Raw genomic sequence first — 19,566 nt, 5'->3', positions numbered from 1 at the left:
ATTTATGAAAAATTTATATAGAAGTAAAAATTATGTGGCAAAGTGCGTATCTCTCTTTAAAAAATTCAACACCAAGTGTAGGAGCCGGAAAAAGCTGCGCCAAAGTCGAGTTTTATACATAGGCGGCTGTTGATGCGTAAATGTGCGTGAGCGCGTATATAAAAGTGTTATAAGATCATGTGCCGGCGAAAAGACATTAAAAATCCATCACTGTGCTCTTTCGCACTCTCTCGTCTTCATCCTGCGCGCTCTCTCTGTTTTATGTAGTACTCTGACGTCTATTGTCGGGCCCAGCTTTTCTCGATCATTGTGTACATGTTCGTTTGATAAATCCTTTTTGTGATTCTTCTCCATTTTTCGCGCGTCTTTGCATTGTATCCATACCCCCTGAAAGTTGATATTAAAGCCTGTGAATCATCTCCACATAAAGCAGCGCGGGGAATTTTTCCCGAAAAAAAAAACTGCTACTCCATGTGATCAACAGTGAGAGCTTTCTTTGCCTTTTTGTGTAATATTTTTTGCATAATATATTTTGCTGAAGAACTTAATGGATTTTCTGTCGCAACACCTTGCACTTCTGTAAGGATTTTCTCAAGATATGTGTGCCAGTGGGAATGTGTTTGACACGAAAACTGATTTTCTTTGGAAAAATTAAGTGCATTATGCGAAAGCCTGTACAAAATTTTAAAATATCAATGCAGCGTTAAATAATAATTTTTAAAACAGTTTGCTAAAGTTATGGGTATGGATATCAAAAATTATATATATTTTTTTTTTAATTTTTGCTGAAAATTGTTTTTATTTGGATGGAAAATTATGTTACAGAACGATGATGCAAACAAAAGCTTATATTAACTATAAAATTGTCAGTAATTTTAAGGATCAATCTGAAACTGAATCTGTATGGTTTTGGCTAATCTAATATATGTTGTATAAATGTTTATGCGTATATATTTTTTTATCTGGATGATACATCTCGTTATAGGCAGAGATTTCCCTGTGGTACACCAATAAACTTAATTTGCAACTAATCTCATACACGACAATGAGACTAAATGAAGTTAAAGCAAGTTTAATAAATCGAACCCTAATTGTGAAACAGAATCTACAACCAAAATTATTATATAATAATTTTGAAATTTTGAAATTTCTCAAAATTTTTTTGTATCAGTAAAAGTTTGTTAACTCTTAATGAGAGTAAAAATGTAATTACTTTGAATTTTTATCAATGTATCTCAAAATAGGCAGTAATTGCCTCTGTGATATATCATTAAATATTATTTGCAACAAAAATTAGACACGTTTTTAGTTTTTAAAGATTCAATTTCATCTTTTTCAAATCAATTATTAAAATTATGAAAATTGGAATTTGATTATCAATATGAATGATATATTGCACTGAATATCTATATGTACAGATTGATTTTTAAGTAACAGAACAATTCAAACTCACTTTTGTCATACTAAAATCATATAAAATAATTATTTTTAAAAATTAATATTTATTGCATCTATATGCGTTATAAAAACAAAAATAATTAAAGTAATCAATTTGAAAAACATCAAAATAAATTGAATATAAATTGTCTTAAAAATTACATGATTATTAAATAAATAATTAAACAGAAAAAATAATAATGTAAAAAGAAGGCTTAAAAAAGTTAAATTATTTATTATTATTATTTATATTCATTTGAAATTTTTAAAATTCTAAATGAAAATAAAGTGAGGCTGTTGCAGGGTTAGCTGACAAGAAATATTTTCCAGCATCAAGTGAAGAGAGTGGTGACACGCGTTTTGGATGATAAATAGAATTTTACGATGAGGCGTACACACAGCCAGACTGCTTGGTGGCAGCGCAGCAATTTTATTGTGTCGTAAAATGAGCGATAAAATGCACTTCCATTTGAATGAGTGCAGATAAATTGTTCGTGGGGTGCATCTGAATTAAAAATATGCAGCGCCTACGAGCTCTGCATGTACTTTCATCTCTGTCAGCCGTAACAGCGAAAACACGCGTGAACGACACCAGGCAATTACTTTGGAAAAGTGTCGGCAGTCAAATTAAAAATTCACGCCTACTTATCTAATTTCTAGATCAAATGAAAAATGCGTCGCTTTTTTCAGCTGCTCACGGCATCCACTTTGAATTTGAGCTTTTTAGATAATTATCGCGCGGCTAAAAGCATTTTTTATTTCAGAGACGCCAAGACTTTTCTCGGAGAGGGATGGAAAATTATTTCCTACAACACACACGCCGCGTCTCTCGTAAAGGCACCCCCGCGGTAGGCATTCCTCCCCCTCGCGGACGCACCCCTCGTCGCGGTAGCACCCGCCACGTGGTCCGCACAGCTTTTTGCAAAAATGAACAATGCTTTGCGAAATCTGATTTTTATTTGCAGCGGGTAGAGAGAGTTGTTGCGACTCCAAATCAAAAGTAAAGGGGCAATTAGCTGCGAGGGTAGCGGCAGTTAAACGCGTTTAAAACGTCTGCATGTGTAATCCAATCAGATGTTTATCTGCAAACTCGATTTCCATGCCCTCGGGGGTGAGAATGACTGTTGGAAAACGGTGCGGCCAAAAGCCTGTCTTTATCAAACCTAACACGAGTGGACCCGATTAGCCATACGATTTTGAATGTTATTTCGACGGCATAAATTAACTTTTAATCGATTTTTATAATCTATCCGGTTTAACAACTTCAGGGTTGCTTTTTTTAATTCTTAAAACTTAAAAAATACTATTGTTTACATCATTTTTACTGATGTGGAAATATTTTAATTTGATGAAAATTGATAATTTAAATAAAGTAATACGTAAAATTAAAAACAGATTCATAAAAAAAAATACGATTGTATTGCCAATAATAATGATGGGGATCAATTTAAATACTTAAAATTCAGTTGTTCTTCTCGTTACGTTTTACTAATTCCACAGCTTGAATTTACATAAAATTGAATAAAGCCAAACTAAATTAAGATTTCGCCACGTATTTATTTCTATTATGACTTTTTTAGTACATTAAAATACATAAATAGCAATAGAACTAAAAGGTGATGCTTGAAATACCAATATGTCAATCTTCCGATTTTTTTCAATGACTCCTCTCTGCTGATCAAACAAAAGCAACCGTCCAGATTTTTTGCCGATACGAAAGAGTGCCGTCTGAATTTCTTAGGCAAATAAGCGCCCGAGGTTTGCCTTTCGCCGATAATTGCTGAGCAAACGCAGCGACAAAGCAAAACTCTCTTCAGTTAAAAAAAAGACGCGTTCATCTGCGCTTGAACTGCTTGAAGCGTTTTCGTCTCCTTTATAGGCTCAACAAGCAACCCTTATGATATTGACTTAGGCTTGGTTTTTTCAAGAGTGAAGGAAAAGAAAAAAACTCGACCAGCCTATTTTTGTTTTATCTCTGGTCATCTTCCTATTATGCACTCGTGGGTCTTTTATGAATCTCAAGAGGGCTTTTATTGGCTTCAAATATATAATCATGACGATTGGCAGCTCCAGCAGAGATGAGAGCGTTTTTACGTCATCATACCTCTTGAGATATTTTTCTAGTTGAGTAAGCCAAACCTTTTTTAAGAAAAGTCGAGAGATATTTATTTCAAATATAGAAACCAACATATTAAAACCCATATTTTAAAATAAAATTATAGTACTTTAGTAATCACGTTAGAAAATGAGATTATGAAGCTTTGAAATAAACAAAAAAATGTAGGTTTTTTCAAAATTAATTAGAATTTTAAAACAATTTCAAAAAAAAAAAAATAATAATAATGTTCCGTGACTTTATTTTATGAAAAATAATTTCATTATGCTTGGATTTACGATAATTTTAATTTGCCATAATTTGAATTTGAAACAAGCGTAAAAAATATAATAATTTAAGTTATAGAAAAAAAGGCACTAAATTTTCCTGAATCAGGGTTTCCACTCTATAACTGCTAAATTCAAATATTTTTTCAACATGTCCAGAGCAAAAATCCCTCACTTTCTGCGGTTGGCATAGTATTATGTTAATGAGTTTAAACAGAGCAAGATGATTCTTGCTGCAAAGTAAAGTTCCAAGAATTTTTAATCTTGAGCGTATCTTTCCTCTTTCCGCAAAACACACAAAGGGAGCGCACTCACGATCAAATTTATTCAGTAGGGCATTGTTTGGATAAAAATCCAGTCTTGCTCGCTGGTCACCAGCATCTTTCCTCGGAGAACAAATATACAGAAAGCACCTCTGAAGCTTTTCAGCAAATTCTTGCCTAATAGGCGCCGAGACCAAAGAGCAGGCGGTATTTTCTATACACGCCGAGTCTGTCTACAAAAACAAACTGGCGGTGAATGCGTAATATATTAGTTTCGAGCTGACACACGGCGCGATGAGAATGAGGGACACCAGACGCACACACATACACACAGAATGGACCCCTTTACAAAGAAACAAGCAGCGACTCCTCCGGGCCAGCGCTGCTGTAGGTAGAGAGAGACCAGTCCGCATGTCGAATGAGTTTTTTTCTGCACGTCTGCAATAAAATAGGATTCATTCACAAGAAGCATACTGCACAACACTGTATCGGGACTCGCCACTGCTAAACACATGGATTGAAACTTTCACGAGGTGCAGATTTAAGCATTTACTGATTTTTTTTTTCTAATAAATGCCAGATGCAAAAAGAAGCACTTACAAAATTTTAATTTTTAATTTTTTGTACAAAAACTGAACGGATATTTTGAATTGAAATAATCTGAATTTACATTGATTACGCATAAAATTCATACAGGAACACTTCGCAAAAGGATGTTTTATAAATTTTTTTCTGACACCAATTTGTCGGGCTTTACTAAATTCTCGCAAAAAGTGGCACAGTCTTTTACCCAGACAATTAGACAAACGAATCAAAGATGACTGCCACGTAAAAATGCTTTGAAACTTTGCAACTATATAAAAATGATAATTGTTTTTCAAGTCTGCCAAGTTTTTCACTTCAAAATTTTGCATATACCTAAAGATTGAAGGAAGGAGTTTATAGATAATTAAATGAATCATATGAATAACATAAATTATTTTACTAAACATTTTTAAAATAATAATAAAACTTAAGATTGAATATAGTTTCGAAGACATTTAATTTTTTTATATATGTTTTCCTATCAGATATGGGATGAGGATATTCAAGTCCCCTTCCTCTTATATTAAAAGATGGGTCCTTGAGTTACAATTCAGAGTCAGGCCAATAAACACAAACACGAGTGAGTCACATGCTGTGCGAAATTAGCTCAATTCACATTCAAAATGTTCGTCGTGGCGAAAAATCGCTGCTCAGCACGCGTTCCAATCAAAATCGGCTGCACCGCTATTTACATCGCGCCGGATTATCAAGGCATGAGCATTATCTTCATCGAAACATGAGCGCAGATTGCCTCTGCTTCTATTAAAAAGTCTCACGTGGCGCGCAGGAAGTTTTGAATTTGAACGCATCTCTTGAAATGACGAGCCGCCCGCTCTCGTCGGCGCGGAATTTAGACAAAGAACACGGCGGGACCCTTCGCCAAACAACGTCTCTCAAGGGCTCCTGCATCAAAATAGGGTGAACGCACACAAGCAGGCGGCAGCAGCTAATCGCAGATTTCATCCCGACTCGTCATATCAATATCAATAGTTGAATTTAAATGCGTACGTTCATGAATTCTGTGATCTAAAAAAGTAGTCAAATTAAAAAAAAAAAATTAATATAAACGTTAAAATACACTGATTTGCAAATTACTTATTTTAAGACATTAAATGATAAAAAAACTTTTTGTTATAGTAAAAAAAAAAATTGAAACACATTTTCCAAAATGTTTCTTCAATTTATTTTAATTTCAATTTGATTTGCATTTAAAAAATACAGGCAATATGTTGAAATCTTCAACATATAATCTCTATAGTAGAACTGGGTTTTTATAAATTTCTTCAAAAACACAAGGCTTCAGAATATTCTGCTCTGAATTTGAAATCGCGCAAAGAAAACCGTTGAACAACAACAATGCGAATATAAGCGTTCAAAATAAATGAAAAATTTTGTGACCAGTAATGTCAACAATGCATCAAAAAATATTTCATATTGTTTGGCAAAAAAATCAGAATCAAAAGAATTTTGAATTCTATAAATGATTTAATGAGAATTTTTTAGTTTTTAAATATTTCTTTTTTCCTTTCACTCCTGTTGCCTAGCTCCAATTCTAATAAAATTATTGTGCATACAATTCAATTTGAACAAATTAAAAAAATCGTGGATTTTTCATAGAAGAAAAAGCGTTTTCGCTGCTAATTTAAAATTTTATTTTCCCTGTGGTCCAAAAATTTGAAACTTGCTTCGCCTCCCGTCAGCATTTGGTCATCGTAGTTCCAGAAGGCCTTTGCCGAGAAGGCCTCCTTTTCCTTCTGCCTCCCTTGCCTTTCTTGTTCTTCTTCAGCAAGGCCACCTTCCGACGGTACCTCCTGGTCTTGCTGGAGGCCCTCGAGTTCTTCTTGGCCTTCTTTCGGCGCGGCCATTCCTCGGTAAACCAGACCGGACTGGGAACTGGTCTTTCACGCAGATTCATCGTCAATTTAGGGAGGTCCTTCCAGCGGCGCGATGGACTCGCAGTGGTCGGGCAGACGCAAGAGTCTGAAGAGCTAGAGCGAGGTCGCTTCTTCAAAGGTCGGCGGGACATCGAAGACTTGCGATTCTTCGAAGACCTTGAAGAGCGTCGTCGAGACTTCGAAGACTTGCGACTCTTTGAAGACTGGCTGCGAGAGCTCGAGGAACGTCGAGTCCTTGGACGTCGGCCAGACTTCGAGCGTCCAGGGCTTTTTGAACGTCCACCTGGGGTCTTCGAGCGAGCTCTTTTCCGCTTGGGGGCCCTGGGTTTCTTAAGGGGGCACACCTGGACGGGCGCGGTGACGACGAGTTCTTGGGAGGTGATTTCAACCATGGTTTGTCGAGAACTTTCTTCTTTCAGATTCAAATTGCCAATGAGCGAATTCTGAAAACCGTTACGCCTTTTATAGGAAGCTGCCAACAATCAATTTTTAATTTTAGAATAAGCAGGTTGGCAATTCTAAATTTCTATTGTTGTAACGGCTTTTTGTAAATACAATATTGGTTGCCACGGTATCTGGTAATTGCAGTTTGTTACCATGGCAATCGACTAGTAATTGTTGTCACTTCCTTGACATAAATCAAAATCTGATGAAAATGCATAATAAATTCTTCATTTAATTTCTTACTCATTAAAGTTCTTTTAATTTTTATTTTAATGCTATTTATTTTTTATTCAATTTAATTCCAATTGGCATCAGTTTAGTTTATTAATGAAAAAGCAAAAATAAATAATCTCTTAATTGTTTTCTTAGGAAATAATTACCATTTCCAAAGTCGTTAAAAACAACTATCAACAAATTGCCCCTGGATTATATTTCGGAAACAATAAAATGACGCAATCTGAAACATCGCTGATTTTGATCTCGCTTCGTCATTTAAACACTGCATCCGTATCTGCTCAGAATGAATGCAAAAGCAATCCTAATCAGCCAGATGGTGCACTCAGCCTCTTGAGCTATACGTTTAATGTGCTGAATGTAGTGCAGCAGTGCCTGGCTGCCTCTCACTGTGTTTTGATCGCATCAATAATTCAGCGCCCCAAATATGCATATTACGAATTTAAGCCTCTCACTCGTCGCTTGTGTGCCCCGACTGAATTGATGGCTGGTTATAAGCCATACTACTTTTATTTGCGTATCGAGTGTGTGTATGTGTGTGTTTGCCAGTGTACAGTACTTAACAAGCAAATACGACCTCTCTTGTGATTGAATCAGCAGACGAGCTCTTCGTGAGTCCGAATCGTGGGATGGAATAATTGCAAATATATAAAGGAGTTTGTGATAAGTTCAGAGAAACGATCGACAACTTTTCATTACTTGTTAAAAAATTAAAGCTTTTTAAAAAATGAAAAGTTATTCATTTTTTAATAAGGAGGCAGATTTTATGGATTACAATGAGAATTCTGAATCGATTAATGAATTTTCATTTCCATTAATAAAAAGATATCTAAAGCTATTTATTTTCATTTTAACATTAAATAAAAATAATAAGCAATTGAATAAAACTATTGCATAAAATTAAAAATTTCACTTGAATTTATGCATGTCATCTTGTGCGTCTTTCCCATCCCATCAAAAAATACGTCTGGATCTCTGAATGTCCGTATAATTATCAAATTAGTACGGAAAATACAAATTTCCTAACAAAAGTTCAGTACTAGTACTAATTATCACAATGTTTAATATTCTACATTGTAATATTTTTTCTCTGGAAAAGTATATAAATAAAAATATAAAATTTATGACCCCGGCGTGCCCTAAATTCACCTAAAAGCCACCCCCCCCCCTTTCCTTGTAAAGTGCCAAGGATGTGGGCCATAAACAAAAGGTGCAAAAATTTCGGTGCAATCAACACGTGGAGGAGAAAACAGATTTCCAGGTCATATATAAAATGGGACGCATATTACAATGGAGCAATTTATCGCCTTTTGCAGCCCTCGCAGCCCCATTCAGCGACGCAAATTGCTGCGTTGAAATAGGTAATGCCTGCACTCGACGATTTCTTTTTGCGCCAAGAAGGCACTCGCTCAGGTATAGTCATTTTTTGCTCGACTTATGTACACCTCCACATAATGTGTGCGACACACGTGAGCGTTACATTTTTCCGCTCGATACGTGCTTGTTTGCTCGCAAGGGTGTGTGTCGCCGACCGAGGGGGTTGCGAGCGGCGCCAGCGACGAGTAATGATAATTCTGATATGCACGACGAGCGGATTCGAAGAATGTGCAGCCTCGGGCTCGCATTCAAGTGAGTGTGTGTGTGTGTGTGCATTTTTATTTTCGCTGCTCCCGTTCTCTCCGCGCGACTCTTCATTATTTTCCGCGCGCACAGCTGGATGATGAACTCGAGTAGAGAGATGATGAAGAGAGACGCCCTTCGCATCAGGGAAACGTTTCAAAATGTTTCATTTAAAATATGCACGCGGCGGACACCTTTTCAAAATTAATTAAAACACGTGCAACTGTCGGCAAGTTTAAATTATGTTAGCAATGTGTGTTTTCAGTCAAAAAAATTTCCAAGGAAGAAAAAAACTGTTTGTCACGTTGGATCAAGAAAGCCAAAGATTTTGATATCGCAGAAGTTGCCTAAAGTCATAATTAGTGTTGATATCGTACAATCAGATAACTGAAAATGTGAGAATCATATTAATTAATCTTTTTTTTTCACTTTTCTAGTATACACACTAAATGAATTAATCAGAACTAATCTCCAACTATGATGCTATATTTAAAGTTAAAAATTCATTGTTATTTAAAATTGTCATTTACATTGTGCCAATAGTTTGAAGAAATAAAATTAAATAATGCACAAACAGCTCAAATATGACTGAAATATATTTTCGTAAAAAGCATTTCGTTATATAATTAAAATATAATGACATTTTTATGTTTAAGTGCATGCTATTGTAGCAACGTAAATAGCTGACAATTAATTTATAAATTTTAACTAGAATTTACGTATTTAAAAGCATTTTTAAATCTATTTAAATCTCATTTCTCCTTTGGGCTACCAGTTGGAGAAATAAATTTACCAAAAACACACAGGAGACTTATCTTTGGTCCCATATTAACCAACAAGTGCTCACTTCCCCAAAACACGAAGCAGCACCTCAGTCTATTAACGCCCAAAATCGCTTTTTCATGCACCATATAAAGTCTTCCAAAAATACCCCATATATGAAGCAGCTATAGCAGAGAAAAGTTTTAAAACGACGCGGCAGCGAACCACTATAAAAAAGTGAACCGCGCAACCAGACACTCTAAACTTTTAATTAGACATGGAAATTTTCCTACAAAGGGGACAGAGGCAAGTGAACCTGTGATTATTATTGGTTGCTTAAAAAAGTCTTCGATTGCGATTTTTAATGTTTCGTTGCCTTTGAAAATTTAATTCCAGTAATTAAATTCAGAAAATCTAAAAACGTGGAATATTCAATGTAGCGTGAATTTGTTTGTATTACTTCTTTAATTACTCCTGATGAAAAAAATCCTAAAATTCCATTTTCTATACTATGATTTAATAAAAACTATTAATTAATATACAGGTAAATTAATTTCTATCATGAATCATGATTATTCAATGAATTCTTCTAACCAGTTTACTATCTAATTTCAATATGAAAGCCAAATTTAATCAACGCTCCCCTTTTGCAAGAAAAGAAGATCACCTTTTGACTTAAAGCGTCAAATTTCAGTGGCAGTGGAGCGAGTTCGTCGCGCTAATTTCAAGGGACAGGTGCTCAGTACTCTGCACGCGCGTGTGACTAAAAGCGCACCCCTGCCGCGGCAGTCGGCGGCCCATTTAGGCTTTTTCCCGGCCAAACCAGATGTCTGCCACATAAATTCATTTCAGGCCGCATTATTTTCATAGAGAGCTTGAATTAAAATTTATCGCGCCTCTGGCAGTTTATTTTTAACACACGCTGCACGCTTTACCGAGTGCGTTCTGAATTTTCAATTGAATAATGAGAGAATGCTAGACCAAAGAGGCGTGTACGTGAGCAAAGGTGTGCATGTTATGTGCCAAAGGGGTAAAATCGCACAGCAGCAGCCGCTCAGATCGCCTCTATTGTGGGCTATGAAAGGCGTCCTGGGAGAGCTCAACTGGAGAGCTAGAGCTGCCAAGAACAATTATGACAGGGAAAATAACCAAAACAGTACATTGTGAAAAGAAAAGTATTGAGGATATATTGAAAGTTTATTTGTTGCAGTGATTTTTCTAAACGCTTTATCTTAAAGTTGAAAGAACCACTCATTAAATTCCAAAATTAAAAGTAAATAGTGCAGATTAATTAATTTTCAAATTACAAACGAAGTTAATTTCAATCAAAATTTAATGAGATAAAAGAAATATTTTTATTATCATATGACTTGATGCTAAAAGTTTGTAAGTTTCTTGCAACTCGCATGGATAATAAATCTTTAACTTTTTAATTAGTTATTCTTGTAAAGAGAAAGAAAATGATATCCCTGTAACTCCTCCTGTTGTTGGTTTATTAATGCGAAATTTGAACTGTAGCTAATTTGATAAATTATTAAGTTTAGAGTCTGGATTTAGTGTTATTTGGATTGCATACATTTCAATTTGAATTGGAAGTTAATATTGAATATAGGATTCCTAAAATAAATATCCGAGCATAAATTTTTAAGAACTCTATGAAAATAAAATAGCATAATATTGTTGATTTATAACATGGTTGAAAAGTTCCAAAGAAACCTGCTTTATGCTTGATATGCTTGGTGCAGTACCTAAAAAATTATTGAACTGTTAAAGGAATTAGAATATGGTTTGAAAACCCAGACGGCTTTCACGAAGTTCTGCTAATGGAAAGGGAGCATCGGTGCGTAATGCGATTTATTTGCATTGACTGAGTCAGTGGGGCATCAACCTCCCTCTCACTCCGTGTATTCAGCATAATTTTCTGCTGATACACATTCGCTGCATCCATCCCTCGCGCACTCGAGGGTTGAACGAGTTTCACCTATTGTGGTCGATTCAACGCTCGGCGCACAATGGCTCGTGTGCCAGCGGATAAAATAAAAAATGAATGGGTGAGTCGTGATGAATACGCGTCTCTTTTTATAATTCCCTGGCGAGATGCACAATGACTACTTTTCAATATTTGCCACACTTCTCTATGACTTTTGTTCCCGAGCGTCTGCAATTCCGTATTCTCTGCCCGGCGAGTGACGTCTGGGACAAGAGGCGCCGTTGAAAAAAAAATAGTGCTTAGAAAACTAGAATTCATTATTTCTATTATTTTCCAATCCATTTCGGTTGTGGTTGCATAATACACAAGCAGCTGTTTTCATAATGTAAAAATGAGAGGTTAAAATTTTAAATGGGCCTCATCATTATTATTCTGTGTGATATCAACAGACGTAAAATTTGACAAAGCTTAAAAATAAAATATTAAGTTAGTAGTTAATTGCTCTTTCCACTTGTAATGAATTTCAATTTAATTCATTTTGAACGAGAGATGATTGATTATAAATTATTGGATGCCTAGTCTTTTGTTCTGAAAAATACATTTTCTTGCTTGTAATATGATACTTTCTTTGTGCAGGAACGTGTAATTTATAAAACAAAATATATGCATAATAAAAATGAAAATATAATTTGAAACTATGGAATAGATTATCACAATATTTTAAAAGATAAAATAAGTAATTAAAATTTAAAATAAATAAAATAATCTTATAAACTTTATATTACGTTTTAATGTAATTTGGTTAAAAACAGTATCAAAATACATATAATAACAAACTGTAAATTTGTTAATTAACTAGTTTTATACTTTATTGAACTTTATTGTTTTATTAATTCATAATTTTTAAATTTCTTCTTCAGTGATGATATTCTGGTATTTCCTGCAATAAAATTTCAAAAATTTGAAACTTCATTTCACTCTTAAGCTCTTTAGTTTCCTTTGCCTTTTTTTTAAGTCCCATCATTTTAATACCGCGACAAACAATAACATCTGATCAATTAGCACGCACACATGAGCCAGCATGAAATCAAGAGGCGTTCATGCTGGTGAAACCGAGCCGAGGCACGACTCATTGAATTGTTCTCGTTTAGTCACTCTCAGCTTGTCTTTTTCGAGAAACAGCTGTCGTTCTCAGCCAAAACACTGCTAATAGCGTGTATTAATTTTGAGTCTCTCGAGCTGTATCCAATGTCACCCTGGCTTTTTAATACTTCGCTGTGCGCACGGTGACCACCCCTCGCACGTAGCGACCCCCCGGAGGGTGAGAAAAAGTAAGTGGTGCTCAAGATGCATGCGTCGGTGGCTTGCAATCTGATATCGGTCCCAGTAATAAAAAACTGAATGCACCGCCAAACCCCAACGACAAAGCAGCTCTCTCGCGTGTCCTGTGTATTTTTGTGGATGGATTACCAGCGAGAGCTCAAGACGGGCACAAAAGCTAGGAAGAGCAGGAGACTTCCTTGGCTGAGCTGCTTGGGAAAAAATTAATCTGTGAGTGGATGATTCACACGACGAGGGGGTGGCAACTTGATCGAGTGCTGCATCTTTTTAAACGTCTCAAAGAAAAAGCACTTGACTTGTGTGTGATCTATTTTACTAAAGAGCGAGACATAGATAAGGCATGGAGATTTTTAGGCCTCTGTATTAACCAAAGAAGAGTTCAAACAAAAATGTATTGGTCGCTCCTCTGCTTGAGCTGAAGATATAAGAAGGTTGTAATGTGGTTTTGTTCGAATATATGCCTGATTTTAAGATTACATTAAATTTACAGTAGAACATCCCAGTTAAATATGATTTGGTATAAATAAATGTGAAACACCCGCTTCACTTAATGCTAACATGAAAAATTCATCCAGAAATCAGTTTAAATGATTTTAAACTCAACTATTTGAGAGAATGGAGATTAAAATTATTTTGATAATTTATTAATATCATGTTGAAGCATTAATTAAAATTTAAATAGAAATATTGCTTGTTTACAGAACAATGCTATATCAATGAAATATCATTTCATGCTAATCCTTAGAAAATTAAAACTAAATTGTGTCTTCTGGCCAGAATGTTATTGATTTTATTTTTACACGCTTTTTAATAATATCGAAAACAAGTTCCGACTTCACTTACACATTTACCATTTTTTACTCATTCAAAACTAAAAACAAAAATTTCGTCACTTTTCTAAAAGATTAAAACTACAGAAAGGCATTATAAAGAAAGAGATTAAAATTAAGAACTAAAAATAAAATTTGAAATTTAATCTCTGACTTTTTAAGTTTTTATGAAGAAAAAATCCAGAATAAAATAAAACCTGCCAGTATTACAAATAATGTCAGATTTTTTATTTGCCCATTTATTCTCAATATATTCATTTTATATTTCTATGACGTTATAAAAATTGACTTATACACAAGGATGAACCTGTATTTTCATAAGAGCGGCGGTCAGTTTTTTGCCTTGGAAGTGGAAATCATCTTATCTGTTCGCACATCTGGCAAGCTGCTAGATTCGCTTCTTATGAAAGAAGCGGCTTTTTTTCATGAACCCGCGTCCGCTGCGGATGGATTTTCATATCTCGGGTGATTAGAATAAGATCTCATCGCGGTGCGCCGCTGTCCAATATGTACTTCTCCCGAGCCAAAAGGTCCGAGTGAGTTAAAAATTCCCTTTGCTCTCTCTTGCCAGCAGGTCTATCATGAGAGCAAAAAGTTGTGTAACTCAATATTATTATTCGCCTGTCCGGCAGACAGACGGGCGGCGGTCGCGAGCGCGTTTTTTGCTCCAACTTGACACCAAAGGTGCACACATGGACGCGCAAACACGGCTTGGTGCTGAGAAAAATATATCAGAAAGTTCTGTGTGCCGCTGTTTTTTGTGTGTGCAAAAAGTCTTTGTCACGTTTACCTGCTTCAAAAAATGGCATATTTACGCTTGAAGGTGTGCAAAGCTTTCTTTTTGCACTTCAAAGGCGACGTTAAAACTAGGAGTAAATACGTTAATAGATGTAATAGATGTTTATGCTGTACTGTGATCGCTACACTCTGTGTTGTATTGGGGGGGGGGGGGGGTCAGCCAATTTATCCTCTTTACAAAATTTGCAAGAGATTTTTTGTATAAAATGTTTGAACAGATAGAATGTTTATTATGGATCCAAAAATAAAAAATAAAAAATAAAAGTTATAAAATCTGAATAAAATTAAAAAAAAAATTTATTCAAGGCCAACTTCTTTCGTAAACAATATTCCTTCATTATACTATCATAAACAAATTAACAATACTTTACTATTTAAATCTTGCTGCAATTTCTAAAGAAAAACCTCATGAGGACTGCTTGTGGTTTCAAAAAAATCTTATATTGTAAGTAAATTATCTTAATATTTTTTGTTGAACACTGAAACGGCAATATTTGATAATTCACTCCTTTCTTTTGTCTCTCAAAACTTCTTGTATACAATAAATTTTTTTCTTTTCTTATGTCAATCATCAATCAATACTTCTAATTTTTTTTCTCAGTCAAATAAATATGCAAAATTACTCCTATATAATAAAACAGGACTTCTCTTATTTTTTATCTTTTCATAATTAGATTTTGGCATAAAGCTTCGGGACTTAAGTGTTGATTAGTTGACTGCTTTATCAATGTATTTTGTCAGGGACGTGAGCGGCTCTGATTATCGGGGTTGATTATTTGCTTCCACAAACATGCCCACCCCTCTTGATATACTTTCGCAGACACGTCCTGTCGTATTTATTTCGCCCGATCAAAACACAATCGGTTCTCGGACCGCGCGTGGCCGTGAAATAATGCAACACGAGTTTTGTTGTTTTAATGGCCGGTGAGTGCACGTTATCGGTCCAAATACACGCGGCCGGTGTTTGCGTTTTGCGGTGCATGGGAAAGGCAAACAACAAAGAGATGAGAGATCGGCGGCGGCGCCCGTCGGTCCACACACCAGACCGAGCAAATTGAAATAAAGGGTTGAGGTTTGATTGATAATTTATAGCTGCAGCCGGAGTTGTAACATCATTAATCGTGCAGTTGTGATTTATTGTGGGGCTCGTCAAACCAGCCGGCTTCAATTGAGGCCACGCATTTGAATATATTTTGAAAAAGCTGCTCTCGCCACGACCGCCGGATAAAAATATGTGAAAAGCGTCGAGTGTCATTACGTACAAGCTTTTGCTTTTAGAATGGCGCAATAATTGTTGTACACGTTTTTATTTTTTCGAATAACATATTTATATTCCGCCGTTGGTAATTCAGCACACTTTTAAAACAGATTTTTGTTTGTTTATTATTGAAAGGAATTTTTATAAATTCAGGCCACGCCGATAATGTATAAAGAAATATTTGTCTGAGAGATAAATCTGCTAAAAGCGATTTAATTGACTTTTAAGAGGCGGAAATTACAAAATTGGCCCGCCGCTGTTGATATCAGCTGACATCATCTGATCACAATTTATACGACTCTCAAAGTCGGCATGTGTTTGAGTTGTGTGCGGCCAATTAGTAGCGATCGTGCCCTAATCTCATTTGTCACTCGCACCTTCCCTATTTTCTCAATTTTTCGTCCAGCTGCCGCAGAGACAATGAGAGAAAATTATGCAATTTAAAATGCGACGATTTTACACTAACGAGCCAGCAGAGTGGTAATTTATGCTCCGAACATGTGCGCGCACGATTTGGAAATTCTCTCTTGTCATTCGACGATGAAATAATGCGAAACAATTAGTAGCGAAATTTTTTGAAAAATGAGCTCCTCGTCGTCCATCTGGTGCGACTCTGGAGGAGATAATTTTCTTTCTTTCGTTTTTTTTGCCCCTCGCATTAAATCCATCTCTGCAACTCACGCGTAATCTCGTCCCGAACTGGTTTCGACGATTTGCAAAAACTTTAAATACGGCCAAAAAATTATTTCCAGGCAGATGTTCAAAACCGGCGCATGTAATAAAAAGCACGAGGCGTTCAACAAAAGACAGAAATCCGTGAGTTAACTGCGGTCTTACTAAAAGTACCTTAAATTGCAATTAATTCGACCGCAGCAAAAAACAAGCTTACAATTAGTTATAAGACGCTTACCGGGAAGTTCTCTTTTATTGCATTATTCTGCGAACCACAAAAAACCGAGATATTGTATATGGTTGATGGAAAAATATTTCTTCTTTGTGCGTCTCTGTCAAAGAAAAAATTGCGTTATTTCAAATCTGCCGCAAAACCACCGTCGGGCATGTCTTGCGAATAAGATTTTTTTATTTTTGATCAAACAAAGAAACAATTGTCTCTCTCCAGATTGGAAAATCTCTTTTAGGCCGAGGAATTTATTTATTTCTACATCATCTGCCTGCCAAACACAGAATTTATATATATACATGAAAAAAATACTCTCATTTCCCAATGCCGCACAACTTTTTAAACTGATTGTTTTGACATCCGGGTTATCGATTTTGGCAGAAAGTATCGAGGGAGTTGCGGCGGCCGCCAATATGCGAGGCGGAGAGAGCCGCAAAAAATTATTCCCTCTGAGTAAGTGCAAAAAAAAGAAACGGCTTTGCCTCTCTGCAATGTGTGTGTGTGCGGTGATCGAGAATTATGTATCCGCACGCGTTTTTATATTTTGACGCGCGTCAACAGATTTGTACAAAAGCGGCGAACGCGCGATATTTTCAATACAAAAGCAAGTCTGTGGTTACATGTACTGACGGAAAGCTCCGTCTTTCTCTCTCGCCAAAATTTTTTGTCCTGCTGCTGAGCATTTGCCTCTTTGTTGTCTCCCAGTGCTCTACTTCTTCATCGCTCTTTCAATGTTTCAAACTTGCAAAAGATCTTTGACAAGAATGCTGGACTTTGATAGCACAGAAAGCGCAGACGAGACGTACGACAAAGACAAACACATAATCCGTGGTTTTCAAGACTGCTCTGGTTTTAGAAATTTTTCTAGAAATTTTAAAAACGATTAAGTACACACTAAACCAAGACATTTATAAATTTAAATTCTTTATTTTAATTAATAGATTAATTAAACATTCAAGACAGATTAGTTATTTGTATTCAGGGGACAAAGAAGTTTAAAAAATATTGAATTCGGCAAGCGTCAGAGTTCAATAATTCATTTTCCATTTTTATATTGAAATTCTCAAAATAGTCTCTACATTGATATATAAACACTTAAGTAAGCCTGATTAGTTAGCACAAATGTTAACTCTCTGCAATACAAACATAGATTATCACAACCTATAAATTGTGATAATCTATCGCCATGCTTGTTGGCGCTTCATTCGAACAGCCTTGCAGTGATTTAAATATTGGAGGACTCGAGAGCGAAGGAGCACTTGAAATAGACAAGATCTGACTCTTGATGTGGGTTGACTAGATAAAAACAAAGCGAGCAGAGAGTGAACTAGAAAAAGAATGTCTCATCATGTGCGTGGCCAATAACAATAATCACATCTCCAGGCAGCACACTCGGCTAAAAGCGATATGGAAAAAAAAGAAATGAATGAGAGAGTGGAGCCGCGGTCGACTTCAAAGCGTGTCAACATCGCGACTCGTCTCAGCTGAAAGTCTAATATAACGACCAAAATCACTCTGGCGCCAAATATGTGGCGCATCTCCCGCAATCATCTGACGAAATTGTATTACTTGCATGTCGATTCACGTGCAATTACCCTTTGAATACACAAACCCCTCTATTAATGTGTACCTTATATATCACAGAAGGCAGAGGGATTTACTGAATACATGGCATTGCGGAATTTAATTATTTGTGGTATTGCAACGTGAAACGTGACAAATTGATCAAATATGTAGTGAAATTAAATCAAATCTAGAATCAAACAAAAACATTTCATCCCACTCTGGTATTTAAAGCAAAAATTGTGGTAAATATGTACAATGTAACCAACGTAACATTGTACAAGAAAAAAATTAAATAATTAATGAAATTAGAAACCTCTGATATAATCAAATATTGCATAAACTGGCCCTCGGGAGAAAATTTTTCTTATAAAGGAGTTAATTTTTATTAATAAATTATAGACTATGGTAATCCTATCATGTATATAGTTGGTAAAAATATATATGCAGATTTACACAGTGAAAAGAAATTATCCTAATTGTAAGAGTAGCAATGGTTAAATCAAAATAAAAATGGAAAAAATAAATTTAATGTGATTATATTTAAATATTGTATTAAAAGTTGTGAAATTTATCTATATTTATTGAGACAAAAATATTTCTACAAAATACCGTGTAAAAAAATTGTATAATAATGTGGATTAATTTTATATTATAATAAATAAATAATGCTATTCATGATGCTTAAATTATTTTTTGAATATTCCAACTTCCTGCATAACATATTTTCCTAAAATTAATGTTCAATAACGACTTTGTGCCTAAAGAAGATCAAAATAAATCTTATTTTCCCAATTTCAAATTTACGGGAGAAATTTTTAAAATTCATTTTTCTTATTTCTTATATGTAGTCATTTGATATATAATTAATTATAAATCACATGTGTGTACTTACTTGTGGGCAAACAGCTTCCCAAAGTACTGTGCCAATTCGCCGGTGTGCTGTCCAAATTCGATGCAAAACGGGAAGCAGGGGTCGGGAAGTCGAAGGGTTCGTCACGGGTCCGGTTAGAGGAGCACCAAGCAACCACTCGGACGCACTGGCACAGAGGACGACGCACTAGATGCGGAGAACGAACGGCGCGAACACGACCTCGCCACTCGGCAGTGAGCGAGAGACTGATTCTGATTCTTATTCTCTCCTCTCACAAATCAACGCCGCAGCGAAAAAACAGCTGGCCCAGGGCGCTCTCTGCTCTGCTCGCTCTCCCGCCGCTTGCATTGCATAGGGAGAGCGTGCTGAGTGAGTATTTTGCATATATTCAAGTACACGTAATCACTCCTATTCCGTGTTAATTAATCAGCTCCAATTCTTCACCAAAA

General features: G+C 35.6%; 2 protein-coding genes across 2 annotated transcripts in view; both read right to left on the bottom strand.

Moving 5' to 3' along the window:
• Nucleotides 1-19,351, bottom strand: part of LOC132197074 (kinesin-like protein CG14535) — a 215,579-nt gene extending 196,228 nt beyond the window's left edge. Inside the window, exon 1 of the mRNA XM_059620122.1 lies at nucleotides 19,139-19,351. The gene's annotated coding sequence lies outside the window, so the exon portion shown is untranslated. The remainder of the gene's footprint in view (nucleotides 1-19,138) is intronic.
• On the bottom strand, nucleotides 6,364-6,954 carry LOC132196353 (serine/arginine repetitive matrix protein 2-like). The gene has a single exon (XM_059618920.1). It carries the CDS (start codon nucleotides 6,952-6,954, stop codon nucleotides 6,364-6,366), a length of 591 nt encoding a protein of 196 aa, XP_059474903.1.
• Nucleotides 19,352-19,566: the final 215 nt, after the last annotated feature.

This window comes from Neocloeon triangulifer, unplaced genomic scaffold (assembly GCF_031216515.1).
Source record: "Neocloeon triangulifer isolate White Clay Creek 2 clone unplaced genomic scaffold, ASM3121651v1 ptg000012l, whole genome shotgun sequence".
NCBI classification, from domain to species: Eukaryota; Metazoa; Arthropoda; class Insecta; order Ephemeroptera; family Baetidae; genus Neocloeon; species Neocloeon triangulifer.
This window is presented reverse-complemented; position numbering and strand designations above follow the sequence as displayed.

Bases quoted from the DNA above. Each gene is read 5' to 3' on its own strand.
- LOC132196353 (XM_059618920.1), bottom strand. From the start codon at position 6,954: ATGGTTGAAATCACCTCCCAAGAACTCGTCGTCACCGCGCCCGTCCAG.